At 35.4% G+C, this 23829-nt stretch overlaps 1 protein-coding gene across 2 annotated transcripts in view; it reads left to right on the forward strand.

Annotated features, from left to right (window-relative positions):
* LOC113239517 (DE-cadherin) overlaps nucleotides 1-23502 on the forward strand; it is a 280147-nt gene extending 256645 nt beyond the window's left edge. For both annotated transcript variants that reach the window (XM_026476556.1, XM_026476557.1), the window contains 3 exons: nucleotides 13509-13703; nucleotides 20803-20961; nucleotides 22397-23502. In XM_026476556.1, coding sequence (XP_026332341.1) covers nucleotides 13509-13703; nucleotides 20803-20961; nucleotides 22397-22524 — 482 coding nt within the window. In that variant the 3' untranslated portion in view covers nucleotides 22525-23502. The remainder of the gene's footprint in view (nucleotides 1-13508; nucleotides 13704-20802; nucleotides 20962-22396) is intronic.
* The last annotated feature ends 327 nt before the right edge of the window (nucleotides 23503-23829 follow it).

Here is a 23829-nt window from a genome sequence, read left to right on the forward strand (position 1 = left end):
TCGCTGCTGGGTCAGTTCATGATTAAATAATTTATGAACAGCGATTTTTAAAGTCGTTTTATGGTAAAAACTCTTTTTGTTGATTTTTTAATGTATAATAAATCAAAAATATAATTTACGAAATCTAGTCGCTGTAAGGTAGGTTTTTACCAAATTTTTTTTGTTGTCATTTGACCTGACAAGAATCGTCATTTTCATTTTCACAAGTTAAGCAAGATGTTACGACCTTATCAAGATTAAACCGTTTTAATTACAAAAGAAAGTCATTAAGAGATAAAGTAAGTCATGTGTGTAAAAATTCAATGATGATTTTCAAAACGACTTAATTGCTAATCCGCCACTTACTCGCCAATGGTGGCGGCGTGTTGTCTTTGCAGAAGCAGGTTCAACAATAAATGCGTCATTAACATACGCACACTGAAGTAGACTTTATTATAATATATGAAAATGACGATAGTCTGTGCCATTCGAGCTTTAATGGGTCAGTTCAGGATTAAATAACGTTATTAACGAACAACGCTTTTTAACGTAGTTTTATGGTATAAATTCATTTTGTTGTTTTTTAATTAGGTCACTTTCATTCTAAAGATTGTTTTATTTATATCTATTTTGTTAGTTCCTCAAAAAATTACTAGAATTGATTGTGCGATGTTATGGATTTTGAAAAACTAAATTGAATTCTCTGAAGACGCTCCTTTAGGTGCAAGTACTTTTACACTATTATTCCAGTACAGTAAAAAGAAAACAGTACTAACAAGTGCTCTTATTAAGCGCGCAAAAAACGAAGCAGAGCAAACAAGCAGAATTGTTGAACTATTGTTGAGACTGAGACGTAAATATCTTTAGTGGGAAGGAGTGTCAGTGTGTAATATACGCAATTAATGTTGCTGCTGGTTTTTTTTGATATGAATTGTTTATTACAACACTTCCGCAACGCTCAGCATGTTGTGCCCTTGTAGAGAGCACATAGCATTTTCATTAAGAGATATCGACATTATTCGGGCTGTGTTGTGCGACGCGGTGGTGTAGTCTTTAGACGCAGTTAGCAGTAGATGTTGCAGTTGGAGATTTCCAGACTTGTTAACCGTCTCCACCGTGTCTTCTTGTTTTTTTTTTGCTTGAATTAAAGTATGTGCTGGTTTTGTTTCAAAAAGTTTAATATATATGAATGTAGCTATCTGTCGATATCTGTCGATATCGAAGGCAGTATCTTTTATTAAACTGATCTTCTACCTGCAAGTGTGATGAATACGGCTTAACCAGACTAGAAGGCAGCTGCGTTTGCAATTGTTATTCATGTAACATTATATTATCTACTTTATTTTTAAGTGTTTATAGCGTTCAGCTTTTTTCGACCGTTTGTATTTTAATTTTACTATTACCTACGCAATTTTTCGTCCTACTTCTCAATTTGGCTGGAAGATTAAGTGCGTTACGTGTGTTGTTTTCAGACATTTGATCTATCTGTTTCTGAACATAACTAATTTGAACTAAAGGTTAACTCACGTATTTAAGTCGAATTTTTGGTCGACATATTTCTGTCATATTTCTGTGAGCATATTTCTGTGAGCAGTCTGTGGTTCTCAACAAGGAACTTCTGCCGCGGTGACAAAACTAAAACTGTGCGCCAAAGCCCTGACAGTCCGGTCATTCAGTGCGAGTGCGGGCGCAGGCGGCGGCGAGCAACTCCTTCATTCTTATTGAAGTCGTGGAGTGCATGTGAATAGAGAAAACTTAAGGGTGTGAATTTGGATGCATTATATTAAGAATAGGTAAAACCAATGTGTTAATATGAATGAAATGCGATGTCAAATCAGCGTGCAAAATTTGTATATACAATTTTTTTTTTTGCATTTTTAAGAAGAAAGTAAAACGACGAAAGCAGGATTCCACGCACATTCTAAAGCCTCATTCACACATTCTAAAGCCTCATTCACACTAACCATCACGAAAAGTTAAAGTATTAAGTTTATTAAATTGTACCATACCTGTGAAAAGCAATAAATAAATGAAAAAAAATGAAATGAAATGAAAAAGAAAAAAAATCGAATGAGTTATCTGTTAGTTCAGTTAATAATGTCTGAAGCTCTCGGTAGCTTCCTACTCAAAAAAACTAGAGTTGACATTTCTAAATGGCTATGTTTTATATTGCCAAGAACAGGTTTTAGGTGTGTCAATTTTGGTAAAAAAAAACGTAATAAATGTGTAATTACGCCTACATTCCAGCCAACTTCCGTAAAACCTATTAGTTTCGTTGTAGTAATGTTGTAATAAACCTGTGATGCCGCCTGAAGTCCATTCAACGTTGTACCCTACCCTTCCGATGTAGCCAAATTCGTATACAGAAAAGCAGTCAGACTGCAAAAATGGTAACTACAATAACCACTTGGCGGTTTGAGAAAGAAATCATTTTTACTAAAGCTAGTTCGGCAAAATATTTCTTGAATTACACTTTCCCGATTTCCGCACATCATTTGTTTTAAAAAAAATCGGGACTTATCGATTCAACGTTTCGGACGTCACGTCCATACGTCCATGTCCGAAACGTCGAGGTAAAGACGCCTTCAAATTAGACGCTTGTAGAAGTGCTGCTGCGTTGCGTCTGTGTGCGGTGAAATATTGTATGAAAATTAGAAGTGGCACGGTTGCAGCGCTGCTGTGTAGCCACTGTAGCGCTTCTAAAATCTTCTAATTTGAACATCCGATTTTTAAAAATCAAATAAAATATTTGTTTTCTTGCGTACAAACATGTACTTGAATCTCAAAATTTTTTTAAATGATTCACATTTGATTTCTTTTTCTTTAGCGCCTGGACGTTTTGTAACTCAAGTTTTCAAACACGCATGCGGTATTTTAAAAGGGTGAAGTTAAGAACTTTCAAAAGGTCTTCGTTTGTTATCGTATACACATCCTAATATTAGTTGAGAAGCATAAAAAAAAATAAACAAGGTAACAAGAGTTCTACTTCACCGTTTCTACAATCGATGTAGTATGTGTAATTTGGGTCCCGTAATAAACCTGATTACGTGGCCACATGTAGCAATTGATTTCTTATTCCGTATACGCAAATCGATGTTTTATAGTTGTCGATATCACAATACATTATAATATCACATTTGTTGTTACGCTTTTTTTTTAATTTTTAGCAAACATTTAGTTTAGAAATGTACACAGTGTAAAAATAACACGAGTGAGTTTTGATACTGAACAATCTTTCCTATAAAACGCATGTTCGGCTTGCAAAAAGGCCTCCGAATAAAAGACAATTTGTCGGTCTATTAAAGTATATTTTTGCAAGTCGGTTATGATTTCTATTGGAGAAGTTGTTCAGTGTCATGGGTAGAATTACCCCTTAGAAATTTCACGTTGTTTTTGCACGCTAAGTAAGTGTACTGCATCAAGCTGTAGTGTCTCGTCTTGAATATTTCTAATGTTTATATATGTTTGCATGCGATGTGTTGTTAAGTAGTGAATGTTATTCATATTGTAAGTTAAAACGTGAGTGCCAGCACTAAGTGCAATTGATTTTAAATACAATCTATCACGAAAGAAGAAGCTGCATTACATTTTAGTGCAATAAAACAAGAACAATAACATTAATACATGTTTCCTATCGGGGTAGACAGGGTTCGCAGCCTCCACTTGCTACGATCCAGACACAACATTTCGTCTCATTTTTCAAAAGACAAATCGGAATCTAAACTTGCTTAGAAATTGTACAAATCACGTTAATTTCACTACAGTACCGGCAGGCTATGATGACCGTTTTGACAGATAAAAATAGTGAGGTCAAATGTAAAATATAATCAAATGCGAGTCGCATCTATAAGTTTTTAGATTTATAACTAGTATTGCAATATTAGCTGACTAAAAAGTTTTAATTACAAAATTACAAAACAAAAGTTTTAAGACAGCCATTCTATAAGTGACAATTGTATTAGATCATTCATTTTTAAAGCTTTCGAATTTTGATAAACAAATGCAAATAAATTTCACTGCACGTCACCATTATTACGATAATAATGTACAGCAATTAATTCCTTAAACGTAGTTATGAATTAATACGAAACTTGATGAGCGGATAAACGTAGCGTGCCGGTTCTTTAGTTTAAAATCAAATTAAAATAAAAATTTTAACGACCTGTACGCGTAGTACACGGAAAGCCCTAATTTGAGACTATATGATTGGTATGGCTCTCTTGCACATTATTATTAATTTGAGGTCAAACACCAAATCATTTGTAATTTAAAAGATAAATTTCGCTTTTTTTGCTATAGCAAAACATTTCTGTTAATCCATCTATACGGCAAGAAGTCAAGCTGAATTTCACAAGTAAAATAAAATAAAAAAACTACACACTTTTAAAATAAAAAAATTACATGCGGCCAGATAAAAAAACAAAAAAGATTTATGGCAAACTAAGTTTACATAATGGCCTTGTAAACAAACAATTACAGTCGCCTTAATACAAATTGAAAAAAAAAAAAGAATGTTGAGATTTGAAAGAAATAAATATGGGTCAAATTACTTCATACCAAAGTTCATTGTCGGGTCTCACGGAGGCTTTATTAACCACGGCTGTTTTGCGTGACTTGAAACAATTTAGTAATGTTCAAACGCCGTACAGGTGACATTGCGTCCTGTTAATTTGTACTAAAATGTTAAAAGTGAGACCTTGTTCCGCTACATTGCGCCACATTTCAGTGTTATCACAGGGTCGCTATTAATACCCGATAACTCGTAAGTTAATCATATTTAAGAAGTGGTATGAATATAAATTTCGTAATATTTACTTAGAGGAAAATCAAGCTAATAGCGGCTTCTCGCATGCGTCATGCTTTCTTGCTGTTTTATAATTGTCTCCATATATAACGAGTTAGCGGGGGAGAAACGGGAAAAACTGTTTTGCTAAAGCAAATAGTTTAGGCACTTACTATTAGACAACGGTCATATAAAAAAATATATGATACACATAAAGATATTGTCGAGAGAATGTGCTAATTTGTTACACGATAAGATGTACTTTACCCGACCGTATAAAATCCCGAGAACAGCTTAAAATAAAAGTCCAAAATATATAATTTAAGTATAACATATGTAACTTTGCACAATTTTTGTTTTCAACTGGAACTTTATAGTTATTAGATTGACATTTATCTCAAGACTCGAAAGTTACCCAGCTGTTTAACGACGCGCCGCGCCGCCCGCTGCCCCATTAGTCGCCATCGGGCGCTTGTCAATGTCGGATCTGTGTAAAATTTTCTCTGCCTGTTTTATTTTATTCATATTAATTTTAGCGCGCAGATTGCGAGACGCAAGGGGCGGCCCCACACTTCTCCTATAATCTAAGCTCGCGTTCAAATACCTCGCCTTAATTCAAATAAAAATCACAATTTTTCGAGCTAGGTGTTTGTGTTTGCGTTGTAAGTGCTGGAGGTCCCGGGTTCGATTCCCAGGAACTTTTCTGGATTGCTTTTGGTTTAGGTGTTCTGGATAGTACCCCGGAGTGAGTTCCGTTGCTCTATTAACAGGGAATTACCTAGCTAGTTCATATATATAAATACCTTGAGTATTTTTCACAAGCTGTAAACAACGTCAGCATTTTACGTCCTAAAGAGTGAGACTTCTTTCTTCAAGTAAGTGCACCTTCTTTTGTGATAAATGTATGTGTAAGTTTTATGTATGTATGTACAATAGAGTGGAAAAAAATCAATGGGACAAGGGGTACTACCTTAAATGCTTAAGATTGGCTAATTTTACTTAAACAATTTTTTTTTTCATAATGTGTTAACAACATTCGCAGATTTTTTTGAAAAGTTTAAATCGACTGAAAATGCAAAAAAAATAACCACTCCCAGTTTTATTGTACTAATCGATGGGATCTCTCAAATAAACATTGAGCTTTTAACAATTAACGACGTCCATGAAATGTTATAAGTGCATAACGACACTAATTAGCATTACTTAATTTTATTGTTTATTTTCCAGAAGTAGACTAATAATTTATCTCTAAGTACATTATTGAGCACTTAAAGAAGAAAATTATTGTCATTGATATCATATTTCCTTATTAAACTGGACATTACGAACAGAGTTGAAAATAAAGTCTGCTCTTGCTCATAATAGCAGAATATCCACTGCTTATCTTAGTGATAATTTCTGTCTGGATCGGACAATTAGATTGCATGCAAGATCTCCAGAATACGCTTTGCACCTTTTTTTATAGAGCCATGTAAAAATGTTAATTTAAAAAAGTCTTATGAAAGAAGAGTTAGGTACAAAAATGTTATTATGACCATCCACCACCACATTGCAGAAGGCTACATGAAGTGAAATTCGAGAAAGATTAAATCTGTGTATCCAATGGGTTTTACTTCAGAAACTTACTAGTTAAACAATTTTTAACACCTACGTGTTAGAGTCGTTAGTAATATTAGATTAAATGGATGTTTTTAATTATGAGACCCAATGTTTAGAGATTGTGCCCTTTCATTTGGTTCGATTCCCGGCTCAGGTTAGTTTTAAAAATCTGTTAAAAAGCAGTTATATTAAGCGCAGATACTACCTTAGTTCGAATTCAAATTTTTCCCGTACTAATACGGTTCATTTTGCATTAGTCGAGCGGCAGGTACGCTGGCGTTATTTCACAATTAATTTTTTTACAAACGATTTTGAAGCAATTTGAAAATGTATATCGTATAGTATACGTGTTGTAATTAGTTCAACTGATATTTAAAAAATCATTTAAATTTTCAAGTTAATAAAAAGAAGAAAAAGATAAAAAGTAAAATTTTTAGGAATTGTGTTTTCACACCGTATATATCACCGTATAATCTCAATGCTACCATGTATTTTTTCCGAAGTGATTGATTCAACACTCATTGTAATGCGGAATCAATCAAAGCCATTTGACGTAGTACAGACTCCTCATATACAACTGTGTTTCCTTTAAATAAAATTAGCTATCTTGAGCATTTACGATTGTCTTCATGTCACATTGATATTTTCCACACTTATATTAACAAAACAAAATTGCGTAAACGAAACAAGATTCAGTTATATCCAATTAGTGTTAGTTGGTTTATGCATTTAGTGTCATTAAATTTGCTTGAAAACTTCAAAAAAAAAAGACGAAAGATAAAAGAAATACTTATACGGGTCTATACCGTGAAGAGAAAAGTGTGTACGTACACTACTAGTGTCGTTGAACGGGCCTCTCATGATGCAATAAATTAAGCCACGGGACCCAAGTTAGTACGCTGAATTCTCCAGGCTCTATATATTCTCTGTTCAAGTCCCTTTCAGGGCGTAGTGCAAGAGACCCTTGACTTTTGACCTATAGTTGCTATAAATACGAAAAAAATATCTTAGTTAATTTTTGTAACGGAGAGTAGTGAACTTACTTGGTAAAATTGTGAAAGGCTTTTGTTATGTGATTTGTAATATGGCCTATATGTTACCGTCGTGTCACTGCGACGCATAGTTCAGAATCGCTCTCTTCCACAGAAGAATGTACAGAATGACAGATGTACATGGAGTTGTGTAATGCTCAGCATCAAACTCATAGACAGAATTGTCAATTCCAAAATCCGAACACTACTAAGGTCCGTGGCATTGAATAACGAAGCTAAAGCTACCTGTGTGTGTGTATAGTGGGAGTAATGTCCACTGGCACTAAACTTTGTCTTAAACCAATGCTTGCAATGAAAAATACACTTTAATACATCGTGTTAAGAGTGACTTATCAATTACAGCATTGGTTTAAGTCATATTTAGCTTAGAATAAGTGGACGGTAGTGACGTACAAGTTTACTCCATCTGTATGGAGTAAACTTGTAGTGGGCATTAGGTGGCTATTTAACATGTAATTAAATAACTTTTTTATAAAAAAAAAAACCTTCGTGAACCTTCAAAAGTTCGTGGAATTACATATCTTTGCCAAGTTTTATTGAAATCGGCGACGGAAAGGACGTGAAACCGTATTCATCCCCTAGTGTGCCACCATTAGAAGTGGAATATTTTTTCAAATTTATTGAGACCAATATTGAGGTAACCTCTCTGCAACAAAAAAAGAATCGTCAAAATCGGTTCACAAAGCCAGAGTTATCGCGTAACATACATAAAAAAAATGCAATAGAATTGAGAATCTTCTCCTTTTTTGAAGTCGGTTAAATCTAGTCTGATCGGGCCTCAAGTCTACTAAATTTCTTGAAACCATTGGTCAATGCATATCCATCGAATTTTATTTCTGTTGCGTTTAATTAGCAATAAAATATCAGTGGTTGTTCAATTCTACTCGTACATCAGTGGTACAGGGTCAAGAGCACGTCAAGCTTGGCACTTAACCAACTCTATCTCGCTTACGATAAGAACGATCTAAAGTACAAAGTGTCAAGCTTGACGTGGTCTTCATTGTACAAAACCATCGAAATTTGCAATGGCAGTTGAATAGTAGCTCAATAGCTAGCCATTGACACACCACTACTCTTTAACTTCCATCAAAATACGGTACGTTGTACGTTAGGTACAAAATCCTGCCATTGACAATGTGTTGCTACAAAACTATGATGATTTAAAATTAGCGGCTTTGGGGTCTAGGATTAAAGGCTTATACAGTGTGTTTATTTGCATTCTTGCCATATTTAAGAAATTAATAATAGAAATAATGTTAAATTACCTAAAAATATTTAATAAAAATATTCTGTTCAATATTCTGACTAATTGTATCTAGTAAAGTTTTGTAAAATTCCCAAGTGTATTCATCGCGTAGGACAGTAAACCCACCACTCGCTTCACCGAGCGATACGTAATCTTTCTCGATCGCTTATTTACCTATTAAAAAAAAATGTTTATGTGCAAGTATTGCTATAATTTACTAATTATTTATATTAGAAAAGTTGACTAAAAAAACGTCTTTTGTAACTTAGATTTGGTACTTACCAACTTTAGGTTACATGAAAGTATTTCTAGAAGTACCTAGCTCCACAGCTGGTGGTAGGCTCCATACCGGAGCCAGCACAGGTATAGTTTCGTTTCAACATAGCACACTCTTCACAACAGAAATAGCAGAAAGAAACCAGAGACGACTTTTGCGCGCAATTCTTCGACACACGTATCTGCGTAAACTCAACGTTTCACATCATGCCATAAGAACGCACTTGATGGTAATGCATAGTCTGGCTGGTGAATATGGTAGCGGTTTTTTTTTTGCGCTAACTCTTGTTTACTTACCAAACCACGTTGCATTTCGTGAGAAACTAGAACGTATGCGCGATGTCAGCGGAACTTCGACGCAATACGCAAGGTCGACTGATGATCTACCAATCACGCGCTCGATACGATACTCCCCCCGTCCCTACCCGTACCCTTTTTTTTTTTTTTTTGACGGGGGGGAAATCTTTATGGATACCCCTGAGCCCAGGGAGACTCAGGGGTTATGTGGGGACTCTCCCTCCACACTGGAAGGCCTACCCCACTAAAACCCCCCCGGGTTTCCCTCTCGCCGGTTGAGTCGGCGCCGTGGGATCAGTGAACATTCACCACGACCCCTACCCGTACCCTACCACCAAATAGATCTAAAATACATATTGTCTACGCATAGGTCATTGTTCATGTGGTTGCCGGTACCTGTGGCATGTGTAGTGTAAGTAAATGACGTTTAGATCAAGCACGGTTACCGCAATTAAGTATAAAATAAGAATTTAGGAAAGTTTAGGAATTTTTAGTTTAGGTTTACTTTTTTTTTTAGTAGTTTATGAATTTTTTCTTCTTCGATTTATTTGTTTAGTGATTTGGGTTTAGATTCTGATATAGAATGACCTCTGTAAATATGGCGAGATTGCAAATCGACACATTGTATATGCCACAGTGGGTTTCCTATCACAAGCTAGAAACATGATTAATAGAACTTTGTTTTCCCGAAAACTTTTCGACTTTTATTGAATACATTTCGTTTCATTTGCCCGAAAACAAATTACGATTTTTTTCATTACACCATTGAACGTTTCACTATTTTGACGTATTTACAAGTTATTCGTTTGTATTCCTTCAACATACCGTTTGACTAATGTATATCTAATTGTATATTTTGTAGAGATTGATTACTCCAAAACTCTGATAGTTATTTAAAACATTTTCGGAAATGCAAAGAAATTCATTTTGGAACTCGCTGGCCGCTGCTGCCGGCACGCTCTGTAGCTCGCGTGCTCCCTTTTTATATAGGTACTAACCTACTAAAGGGAGGCGCACCCAGGTTTGACTATGACTTGTGTTCGGAAATGCAAACATATTCACTTCTGGCATTCGCCGGCCAAAGACGCAAAAGAAGAAAGGTTAAAAAATTGTTTGAAATTAAAAATAATTTGAATAAAGTAAAATAATTAAAAGAAATATCTAAACATTTGAAATTGTATTAAGAAATATTTAAAATTATGAATCACAAATTTTACCTACCTCATTATCTGAAGTAAATGTCTTTATTCGTTTATTAATTCTGCGTGCAAGTAACTTAATTAATAATATAATTAATATTAATAATTTATTATAATTAACTTAATAACCTATACGTAATTCAAAATCACATTTTAGATTACAAAATAAGGAAATCTTTCATTCAAAATGTATAAATGAAGTAAATAGTATTTATACAGAATAATTACTTAAAATTCTTGTGTTCGTTTGTACAGGTACAATTTTATCTAAGAATAAAAATTTTGTCGAAACGATTTTTCAGTTATATGGAAAACAGACTGTAGGATAAACATGAATTGACCAAACAACCTCTGCCCCAGGAATACAATATGTAATAATACGGGCAAACGATCCTTCAGCTGTTAAGATATTTCTGTGCTACTAATTAACACTAACTAATAAAGAAAAGTCGAACCGTTTTCGGAATAATGAAACTTGGCAATAAGAATTTCGTGTTTGTGATAGGTTGCCGCCGCGGTGGGCGAAATCGAGCCGTAGTTGATAATGATGAACTTTTTTATAGACCTCACAAAGATGAAATGGCTCTCATCGCATCTGTATACGTCTAATCAAAAGTTTGTAGAGAATAAGTTCCAAGGCAATGGATTTTGTTAAAACTTGTAGAGATTTTGGACGGTATTGCTACTTAGAACCTATTGGTTGCTGCATTTGCGTATCTTAGAGAGATTTTAAGTTACAGAGACGTAGTGTATTTAGGATTATTTTGGTCTATTGTCATGATTAATAGGCAAAGATATTCGCGGTCGATAGCGAAAACTGTCACTGAAAACTCATAATTCATGGTACTAAAGGGAGGTTTGGTTAACTTATTGCTCATATTCCACGCGGATAAAGGGGCACGTACATCGGCATCACCAAATGGGGCACAAACACAGTGTGATTACACCGAATTACGTCACGGCTTATAACCACTTATATATTTCTTAATGCAAACCATTGACTTACAATTATATGGACGTCGGGTCCGCGCTAAAAAGTGTCCGCACTTGTAAGGCGCTAAAATCGTATACAGAGCGCCAAACTCTGTTTTAGTCTTCATTTGTTCGACTGACAGCGCGATACTGCGATGACATTACAATTTAAATTTCGAATAGGTTGACTTGGGACATTTTTTTCGTGGTTTTTGTATTAGACCCGTCGTCCATTTATTTGTAAGTCAATGATGCAAACATTGAATTGTTCTAACGAAGACTGTTTCTCTTTGAAATATTTATTCGGCCGACGGCCATTCGGGCGATAAACAAATAGATTCCATTTTTGAACATTATAATAATTCATGAAAGAAATATACAGGGTGTAAATTTGAGACGGGGAAGCAAGGCCAGCTACCTTAATCGTTGTAATTACAGGGAAACGGTTTGAGAAGACTATCCATGAATTTTGAAGATATTTTAATTGGCATTCACAGATTTTGAAAAAATGGTACAGTCAGCCAGATAAAAGACAATTTTTAAAAAACTTTTTTTTTTATGCCATTTCATCCGGTCTCTAGTAAGAATCAATAGTCTCTATGGGACCAACTGAGGTAAGAGTACTCGAAATGGCAGAAATCGCAAAAAATCTTTTACCACACATTTTAAATGAATAGTTTTTGTTAGAAAAGAAACTGGCCACTACTCTACATATAAGACTTAAGTAAAACCAAATCATAATCATATCACTATTTTTTAAATTTGGAACTGCTTTGTTTTGTTTTGTTAATGAGAATTGTCACTTTTAAGACGATTTTTAATCAAAATGTTCTCAAGTGTGGAAACAAATTAATTGGAACACATGGTCCTATCAAATGGCCACCTCGTAGTCCTGACGCTCCTTGATTTTTTCTTTGGGACTATGTAAAAAATTAAATTAAAAAAAATACGACAGTATTCAAAAATTGAAAGACGCACTTGCAGCAATTTTCAATAGAATCCATCTGAGTAGAATTTCAGTCGCTACTTCCTCTTTGCGGAAGAGAGCGAATCGATGCATCCGCCAAGGCGGCAATCAATTCGAGCACTTACTATCATACACTTTTTATGTTATTTGCTTTTCGTTATTGTTTTTATTTTGAAATACATAATTCGTTGTCAATTTGTTCGTTTCCTTATTGTTAGTTACCTTAACTACCTAGAATAACTGATTACTAAATAGGTCCCTACAAAATGTATGGTAAAAAGTTTTTTGTGATTTCTGACATTTAGATGACTTTTACCTCAGTTGGTCCCATAGAGTTTATTGATCCGTACCAGAGACCGGATCGAATGACATAAAACAAAAGTTTTCAAAATTTGTGAATGCCAATCAAAATATCTTCAAAATTCATGGCTAGTCTTCTAGAACCGTTTTCCTGTAATTACAACGATTAAGGTAGCTGGCCTTGCTGCCCCGTCTCAAATTTACATCATACAAATTAACACCCTGTATAAGAAATCGATCACATACATGCAAATAATGAATAACGCGATGGCTTTTCAATTAACAGTGGTTTTAGCTCATTTACAGTCGTATCCTTTTTCACTTTCAATAAATATAATTTGCTTTGATAATTGTTTCAAAACAAACTATATTGAAATGAAATAAAAAATGTAATCGTAATAAATTACTGACTTGAAAGGAATGGGTCGGGTTCACAACCCTGCAGTCAACCTCCATATTAATTCTTTTTTTTTACCAATAAAATTTCTGTATTCTCGGCGTACCGAAATCTAATCTTGTAAGAAATATTTTAAAAATTGAAAAAAAAAATTTAATATTGTAAGAAATATTTAATAAATAGTTGATCATATATTAATAATAATAACTATGTCTAATTGTTTTAATATTTTCCTGCTAACATCGTCCATCATCCAAAGGGACTGCAATTTATGGTAAGTGTTAAACTTGTTCACCTTATATCACTATCGCTGAAACAGATAGGGCAAAAAATTGCGGAAATGAATTAGGTTGCGAAACGGTCGCACTCGCGGGAAAAAGATCCGAAAAAGGCTGAACTTCCGTTGTGTTTTCGTTGTTGACGAAAGAAAATCCATTAAAGCTCTGCTGCTGCTGGTGGTTGTGCATAAAAAGCGCAAAGACAACTGGGCCGAGAAAGAACTCGACGACATACGCGAGAACATCATTGCGTACGAGGATGAAGGGGGCGGCGAAGGAGATGCAGGCTACGACCTTCACGTGCTGCGCCAGATGTTCCAGCCGCAACCAGAAGGCGACAACTACATGCGCGGACCGGGTAAGCAGTAAAAAATTTTTCGCAACTCATAGTCAAGTACTTTTGAAATATCGCCATTTTCATAGCTTATTAACAGAATAGTCTTCCACCGGCGTTCCGAACATACGCATCCTATTTTGGAAACAAAGTGCGCCAACAGACGACCTGACCTTGTAGTACGCGGCCGCTTTAATTGAATGCGTGCAGTTGGATCTAACCTCGTACAGTTGTTGCCGCATGCTGAGTCTAGCAACTCACTATATCGATGACATACTCTATAATGCTTGTCGTCGTGGTAAAAGGATTCGCCAATCGGCGTAACGTAGCCGCCCTTTTGTTTGTTGCCCAGGCTGCGCCAGATGTTCAATAGAGGAACGGGCAACAACCTTGCTATTCATTCATTAGTAGATATAAGTTGTTTATTATGTAAATTTATTTGATTTCCTTCCTTTTTGTTATTTTGTTTGTTTTGGTTTCATATGTTTGTTTTTTCTTACTTATTATTTGAAATTGTTGTGTGTGCTTGTGGAAAGTCAATAAACGCGTTCAAAAAAAGAATGTACGTCTTAGGGGAGACTCCTTTCGTGCACCACAGTTGTTCAAGATCGAAAATAAACACGAAATATAATTAAACTATTTTTCCGGATTTAAATCGCGTATATTTGTTTTTTCAAACAAACCGACGTTTCGGGCCCTTTACATGTCCCACGGTCTTTATTATACATGGTCTATGGTAAATATACGCGATTTAAATCCGGAAAAATAGTTTCATTTCCTAAGTGTAACAATCGCGAGAACCTAAGAACTCGAAATATAATTAATTATTCCTATGATTCGACATGACGGGGACTTTAACTCCGTCGCAAAAAGTTGAAGCTTTGTCTGTGTTCGAAACGGGTCGACTGATTCCAAAGTGTAATAAGCCTCATTTTAATGTTTTGTTAAGTTTTAATATACAATGAGTTGACATAACTTAAGATTGGTAAAGTTATTACTTTATCAATTAATTTAGAATGTAAAGAATTTTGCAGCTTTCCACTCTCGGGCTATCATTTATCAATTGTACAGCAAACTGTACGCGGTCTACGATACACAGCATGCGGCGACATAATACGACTTCAACCAAGTACACTCTGCTTACAGTTGAGTTCACGATTGCACGCTGATGGCAGCCTAACATTTCCAACTCATTGTCATTTAGTATTACAGTCTAGAAACCTATCTATCTTGGTTCTCATTACATTATAGCGTTTCAAAATTTAAAGTGATTTTATTCAAAAATTTTAACACAAATTGGATAGACTAAATAAACAATAAGCTAAAAAAAATATTGATATTCTTATATTCCAAATTTCGTCCATACAAAATATAAAAACAACGCGTAGTAATGTTCCCATACGAGTGCTGCCTAGCGCGCACATCTGCCTCCGCGGCGTCAGTCGGGGCTAATAAATATAGCAACAATTCGACTCATCCGTAGAACAAAGATCTATATGCAAGACTACTTGTTCTCAGGACATTAGTATATTTCGTTGTCAGATCGACGGTCGTTCGATTTTATATTTCCGAAACGAAATAAGGTATATAAATTTTACAAACATGGATCTTAGTTTGAATAACGAAATTATTCTCGTAATGTACCTATTCTCTTTTCGCTGTATAATCACAACGAACTCTGTTCTTCGGATGAGTCGAATTAATAATGCGCCCGCGCGGCCGAGGAAGGCTATCCTCTTAAAATTCCAAAGATATTTCATTCTTCTCATAAGATTTTTATAAGCGCTGTTGCGAAATGTTTTCAGTATTCTGTACCAAAATTTGCAAAGGTTTTGACACTATCCCTATAAACAAATGGATATATGTCCGGGTACGCAGGAGGAACTTCCGAACTATAGTTTGACCTATTAAACAATAGACAAAAAAGGTCAGGGAATGAAATCCTTTGAAGGGACGAATTTCAAAATATGGTACTATCAGACATTGAAATCGCTACAAAAACCGATTTTTGAGACGGAATACATAATGTCATCTGCCTATATTGTAAATAAACCATCGCAAGCTAAGTCGCTGTCCGATGTCAATCACCGACATGAAAATTAGAATTTGCATTTTTTCAATGACTGCTGCTGCACACGGTATAATTGCCAATGTGGATGATCTGCCAATGAAAGAAACAGGCGATAATTATATTGCCAAATGTATAAGAGAATTGAAATGCTCTAAAAATTAAAAAGCTACGTCACATAGTAAAGTTGGTTTGTCCAAAAATAAAATTATAATGACGAACCTTGGATCAGAGTATAGCGCAGATCGTGGAATATGATTTATAAAGAATTGAGGAGACAACAAGATGAAATTTTAAAAAGTCACCGGTGTGAGATCCTACTACCAATTTGCCGCAATAGGGAAAAATTTGAGTAATTATTATCCCCATATTCTCAAGATCAGGCCAAAAGCGTAAAACATATAATTAAATAAAAAATATAGAAAAAAAAAAACTGACCATATCCTTCAACCGTTTGTAATTTGGTTTCGGATCGGAAGACACCATTAGTAGTAGAAGAAGAAAAGGAAGATAATGAAAGAAGACAGCATCAATAAGTTCAGATGAAGCATGTTCGAGTAACGATAATGTTTTTTCTTAATTTAAATTAAGAACGTGGAAAATTATAAAAAATTAATATTACTTTATTTTTAAATTTAATTAATAACTAAGTTGATCACAATATACTATTCAAACAAGTATTAAATTAAAAAAAAAATATCGCGAACATAAAGTTAAACAAACTAATAAACACTTTAATGAATAAAGCAAATCTAGTAACAATGGAAGCAGTGCCTTATATATTGAAACGCTAGCTTGGTTCATAAAAAGGTTGCTTATGCTAACATAGTGATAATTTGTTAAGCTATAGTTGCTCATGCCAAACAGCATAAGAATCTCTAGGAATCAGTCACAGTTGCAACATCTTAAAGTATAGACTTAAGGAAAAACAGACGGGTTCTTGTAACCACCTTTCCCTCCAGCATAGTTAGTTCGAATCATAGTTGAAGAAATATTATTTGCAACGTTGAATGTTGTACATGACTATCAACCATTGTACGGGCAATAAGTAACGGTCAGAAATGTTAAATGCTCTTTTTGAATTCTAATTTTGATTTATTTCTTTACACATTAGGTAATTCTTGAATTTTGTGAGACGCTTTTGTTGCTAATTCAGCAAAGTTAGGTCGGCGTAAATATTGTCATTTATAGAGTACAGTGCGTTTCCATTATACAGACAGCGCGTGCATCACCGAGAGCCATCTCGGTAACGCACTCTTTTGTCTTATTGAAAGACCACGATAAGAGAAATCGGTGCAAGTAATATTTCGTCAACTATACTTGTATAACCTCAGTTATTTCAATTACGTAACTTAAGGACGAAATTGTTTTGTATAAAAATATTAAACTCATCAGTTTTCCGTTTAGTAAAAATAGAATCTCAGAATAAACATCATCAGACATTACACGATAAAGAGTGCCTTGTGTATGTTTTCAGCTCTAGGCCGTGGTTACATGAGCAACATTTCAACAGCACATTAGCTGTTTGCGATGCAATTTTAAAGCGACATGTATGACTACGCCGTAGTATAGATTAATCGTTACTCGAGTAACTAATAATCGCGTCCCGGCTTTACAGTGTCACATGTCAAATTTCATAATTTTTGACGTTTATTATGGGCACGTACTGAAACTTCCCTAGTTTTTGGAAAAACTGGAAAAATTACGACAATATTGTACCACCAGTAAGGGTGAAATTACAGGCACATGGGACTGGTCACCTTATATCTCAGAGTGACAGGCATAGGGGTCCCTCATATATTTGCGATTTAAAGCTCTGAGTGGCAATTCAACTGTTATGGATAGGCATGTAGCTTACCATCAGGTGCACGACTAGTTCGTCCCGTCACTTGATATTATAAAAAAAAAATCTGAAGTAATGTCACTTTTAATGTTTGATCGGTATTAAGCTTAGACTATTGGTTTTTTCGATCGTCTAAGGTATTAAATAATAAGTTTTTATTTGTAGACGTTGTAGTAACCTATTTACATGTCACGTTTGTTATTTTTGAGGCGTGTCATTGGCGAAGTCGCTGTGGGATATGCTAAAGTAGGAATTACTAGTAGTACTACAAGTTTATTCTGAGATATCCGAGACTGAAAGTTTAGCACATCCATATTTTTTTTTTTCATTAGAACTAAGTACCTCATTTCTAGAACGTGCTAAGGATTTATACATTTCTATTTTGCACTCGTTACTGTAGAACGATGGATGTGCTAATTTTGTTTTATTGTTTTGTAAACTCATTCCTTCCGTCCCCGTTACTAAATTCTAAATTTCTATTGTGACTGTTTCTAATTTAGATAATTTTGTTCCTTCAGTTTCTATCAGGCGTAGGCGTAATTGTAAGTTTATTTCATAAAAATTCCAATGTTCTTATATTGGTGTTACAGACATTTCTTTACCTGTCCTTTGGTCACTATAGTCAAGTTTGAAGCACAATTATTTGCAAAAATGGATCATTGGCAGATCGCCAACAGCAAACAAGAGGACAGTACAAAAATGTCATTGAAACCATTTAAATATTTATCTAGATCTTAATTTTAAATCAAATATTTGTCAATTTATGCTTACCCCAGTCACCCAGTAAATGACCCTTGCATTTTAATTAAACTGTTTTACTATAATGTTGTGATTCGCACAAATATCCCCTGTCCTTGTTGTATATTCCAGTTTTACTGTAAATTTTCTGTTCGGGATTGATCTTTGTGTACCCCCAGTTACGCTATCCTATAGGTAGTTTCGTTTTTCCTTAACCCAAACTTTAATTGCATTAAGTCGTCATCACATTCTTGCCTGATTTGGAATAGCATTAGTTCACGTCTTAAGGCGGCTTCACACGGCCTGTGACTTCACAGGCCGCGTCACGCCGAGCCGATTTGTACGGTCGTGCTCGCGCCACAGGCCCATACACGCGAGGCCGGGCCGGCACGGGTGATTTCCCACGTTGCGATGGCATGAGCTCGCGTGACACGGACACTGAAAACACGGGCCATGGGAAGCTAGCATTATTTTAATTGTTTTTCGATCTACCTGTAGATGACATTACATTGCTACATACTTACGTTCACATTATTTGTTGTCATGTTAAATGCATGCATTCCTAATCTACCTACTTTACATGTGCCGTTTTCTTTGTAACTTTACATCTGCTAGTTAACTTTAACCAGAAGATAGCTTGATAATATTGTTTGAAGTAAATTATGTTGATTTTATTCAATGCTTTTTATAAAGATGACAAACGCACTATATACACTCCCAGACACATATTTCGAGTCACCTTGCATTTTTAGTATTAAATGCCCTAAGCTTAAAAAATATGTTTGATTGATCAAAAACTATTAATGCAATTTTGAAGCTTATTTACTAAACGTCATTTCCGTATGTTCTTGTTGATAATTTGATTTTGTGAAACCAGGGAAAAACGAGTTTTAAGTGTCACAAGTCTTGAATTCACCTTTGTCAAATGAAACTAGTAAAGAAATTTTAAAGAAAACAGTGGCTTATCGGATAAAATTGTCTATTCAGTAACTTGTATTGCCTCCAAGAGCGTTAACAACAGCCGCCATGCGATTTGGCATAGAATTAATTAACTTCAATATGAAGTGCTGTGGAATGTTCTCTCATTCTTCCTCAATGGCAACTTTCAACTCCGGTAAGGTTTACGGGACTGGGTGGTGAGCTCGAACGCGCCTCTTCCCCGTTCGTTCCTTATATATATATATAGCTCGTCCCATAAATGTTTTATTGGGTTCATATCCGGGCGTCGTGCTGGCCATTGCATGGTAGTAATACCGACGTCATGAAGGTATACGACGACTCTTGCAGTATGCGCTCTTGCGTTGTCATGCATGAGAATAAAATCTCGGCCTCCAAAGCCAGTATATGGCATTACATGAATTTCGAGGCACTGGCGAATGTATCTGTCGGCATTTAATGGTAGCAGCCGCGGCCCCGTCACAACCTCTAGCGCAGTTTTGCCTTCGGTGGACATTCCTCCCCAGACTGTGCATGAATCCCCGCCACAGCTCACTTTCTCTTCAATGTAACACTGAACAAAACGCTCTCTTTGTCTTCGGTAGACCTTGTTCCTTCCATCATTACCATAGACCATAATCTTAGTTCCATCGGTGAAGAGTACCTGGCTCCACAGACGTGGAGTCTAATGCAAATGTTCTCGTGCAAATTGGAGTCGCGCCATTCGATTAGCTCGTGTCAATTTGGGCCCGTTCGCTGGCTTATGTGGAGTTAGACCACGTTCCTTAAGTTTCCATCTCACAGTTCTAGCGCTAACAGCCACTCAATGAAAGTCTCGAAGCTGTTCTTGGATCTGTACTGAAGTCAGTTGACGATTTCGTGAGCTCGTTGTGAAGATAAATCGATCTTGCCTTTCCGTTGTCACTCGAAATCGTGGTCTTCCTTGACGGCGAACATACCCGCCAGTCTCTAAGTACCGATGGTTAGAACCTTTCAACAGCGGAACGACTGAAATGCAGTTGTGTACTTACATTACGCTGACTAAGTCTAGACTGCAAAAGTGCTACAGCTTGTGCGGCTACTTCAGGCGCAGTGTTCATAATTCCTTCGAGAAATTTGGTTAAATTTAGAGGAAAAAGAATGTAATACTCCTTTATTGTTAAATAAAACAATTAAATAAAAAATATAGAAATTATTTCGTTTTGACTTGCACCTTACGCTCCCTTATTTCTTTAAAAACAATGACGAATCACAACTTTTCTCCGTTTTTCAAATTCGTAAATTCAAATTTAGTACAACGACACACCATAACAACGGGGGAATCTGCCAGCATTAAAACTGCATAAAAACTTTTTCTTTAATAAAACAATATTGTTATATTCTTGGTCTTTCAAAATAAAAATTCAAGGCGGCTCGAAAGTTGTGTCCGGGAGTGAATTTTTAAGGAAACGGGCACATTCAATATAGCATGTAATTGTATATGTAGATGTCTACCCAGTCTTGTGAATGTTGTCACAGTGTTGTATTGTTATTTCTAGTGGTGGTTGCGCCGGCGGCGCCAGACATCTCGAACTTCTTAGACGACAAAAAGTCTATTCTGGATCGAGACTCCGAGATCTGTCACCACGACGACGTAAGGCATTACGCATATGAAGGCGATGGGAACACCAGCGGATCCCTCTCCTCATTAGCGAGCTGTAAGTATCTTCACCACTATCATTATTAGCCGCCGCCCTGAGCCCATCAGGTTTTTCTTTGAGGATTGTTTAGACCGGAGTCCACCATGCTGGCCCAATGCGGGTTGAAGACTACTCCCGTGTATACAAGGGTTGTGACCTTTTTTGTACGTGTAGGTTTCATAAAGAAATTTTTCTTTTACCATTAACAAGACGTATTGCGCCTATTTATACGCTCATTAAACAGCCTCCGAGGTCGAACGGTTACCATGCCGTACTGCCACTCAGAAGTCCCGGGTTCGATTCCCGTGGCGGGAGAAATGTTTGTATGGCCTGCATTTATTTCACTCGTGAGTTTTATGTGTAATTTGTGGTTGTCTATGTGTGTGTCCATGGCACCCGCGATACAGGGTTTCCCTAGTGTGGGGTTATGAGTAATGACCGTTTTTAATGATTGATCCTTTTTCTCTGCGAAATACAATAAATTAAATCAATGGATTTTGGAATTTAATCGCTTCTGAGCTACGCAAAAAATGTTTGATTTGTATAAATTAAGTTAGATAGTTTTATGTATGTTGGGCCTCAAAACCAAGATAAATTGGGCATTGAAAATAAAATTTAGATACCTATTCTTAAAACTAAGTACATGTTCATTATATTTGTATACTAATATTATATTAATTATAATATAATTCGACCTGAAAACTTGTACGGAAACGCAAGCATGTTCGGAAAAGAAGCAATTGGCTCCGCTTTTTCAGCAACTAAGATTTATTAGGAGATCATTACCAAAACATGTACGGGTTATAAGTGTCGTTAAGTAAAGATCAATAATAAAAAAGAGGATCAAATATTAATTTTGAATACCAAATATTAACTTAGTATACTTAAACATAATTATAATGTTACCTACATTGCAGTTCATTTATAATTTATCCGTAGATCAGCTAATATAGACCGAACAATTAATATGCATATTAAACATTAAAACAATAGTTTATTGAAAAAAGTTTTTACACACATTTAGTTCACATTTACAGAATTTAAAAAAGAATTCAGGTAAGAAACGACCGTTTTCCCATAGGGCAGCCAAGCTTTTTTAGTATTATATGAAAACCATTTAATCTCATTGAGATCCTCAAACTATCTTCAAATACAGTAAGACATAACCCCAATTTCTTAGTGCTGTTAGGGACATATTATTGTTATTTTATGGCAGCCGTACGCTTCTGTACCGTGTATAAGATGCATTGGTCGTGTCCACCAAAATGCCCTCTAGTCCTGTGGTATTTCCATACGTATTAATTATATTAGAATATATTTAGGTGTACGGTATGTAACAATCAAATGCGGCACCTGGAAACATGAAAATCTACTGAAGTCTGTGAAATACGAAAATGAAATACAATGACAATGTCCCCTGAACAATGAGGTAATGCGTGACTATTTTTCGCAGGTACGGACGACGGAGATCTCAAATTTAACTATCTATCCACTTTTGGACCCCGGTTCCGTAAGCTCGCGGATATGTATGGAGATTCTGATGAAGAGCGAGCCGGACCACACGAAGAGAGCTGGTGCTAGCAGAGACTGGAGCGAGGGCTCATTTTGCCGCCGAGCCCCTACAAATAGACTCAAGTGAGATAATATAAAGTGACTTTTGACATTACCAATTAGGAAAAGAAACTAAGTGTTCTACGAAATTTTTGTGATACATATACAGTGTTCTGTCCGCCGTCAACCCTGTGACTGACTCGGATTATGTTTTATAATCACTATTATTATTTGTAAACGTTTTGTTGAACTTTGATTTCAATCATTAGGTATTTTGTTTAGGGACCAAATTATTATATATTGTTACTTACACTTATGTTAAAAATCCACGTTGCCATGCGTATATTTTTCATTAAGTTGTTCGCCATTTAACGTGTATGACACTTGGCTTTGATGTGATTCAGTCACAGCACAAACGCGTGGGAAGGCACTGATCATATGTAGGTTTAGAATTATTAACGAAGACTAGGATACGATTGTCGCAATTGTCAATTATAGATGGAAACAAACGACAACGATCAGAAGTACGGTATAACAAATGACTGAAAAATGAACGGCGTTGTTTTGCAAATAGTAAAACGGTATGTATGTACGTAATTTTGATTCTTTTTTTACGCCTTATTTACAGTTTATTTGTAAATTATAATCTTTGACAATGAACAAACCTTTCTTTAATATTTTAATATTTTGGGCAGCATTTATTTTTAGTTAACGATTGTTAGTGTAATTTAAATTAATGTTTAAGTGCCATTATTTTTTTACTAGGTATTTATATGAAATTTTTGTATGTAGCTCAATTGTTTTTGAGTGTTGCTGGTTCGGTGAAGCCCCGTTCTTTATTTTAAGAATATTCTTTTTCTTATTTTTGGTGGCTGAAAACATCGATTTTAGGTTTAAATACTTTCCCGCCCATATTTTTATCTTTTTTTTATTATTATGACAACTGTAGTTGTAGTTGTTGTATTGCTATGTTCAACAACGTAATTTTGTTTCTTATTACTACTTCCATAACGTCCACTTGCGACACAAATACAGATATTCGTATCCCTCATGTAAGAATGGTATAAGTTACATCAAAACTGTTCATTGCTCCATTAGATACAGAAAAATATAACCCACATCCTCTCCAATTCTTGTAACTCTATCTGTAATATTAATCGATAGAGTTACAAGAATTGGAGAGAATGTCGGTTATATTTTTTTGTATCTAATGGAGAAATAAACATTTTTGACGTAATTCAACTTATGCCATTCTTTCATGAGGGGTGCGTTATGTATACATATCGCACATGACAAGTAACGTAGTAATATCTCAAAATTGATTTACGTTATATT

This window comes from Hyposmocoma kahamanoa, unplaced genomic scaffold (genome assembly GCF_003589595.1).
Source record: "Hyposmocoma kahamanoa isolate Upper Pololo Valley unplaced genomic scaffold, ASM358959v1 99879, whole genome shotgun sequence".
NCBI classification, from domain to species: domain Eukaryota; kingdom Metazoa; phylum Arthropoda; class Insecta; order Lepidoptera; family Cosmopterigidae; genus Hyposmocoma; species Hyposmocoma kahamanoa.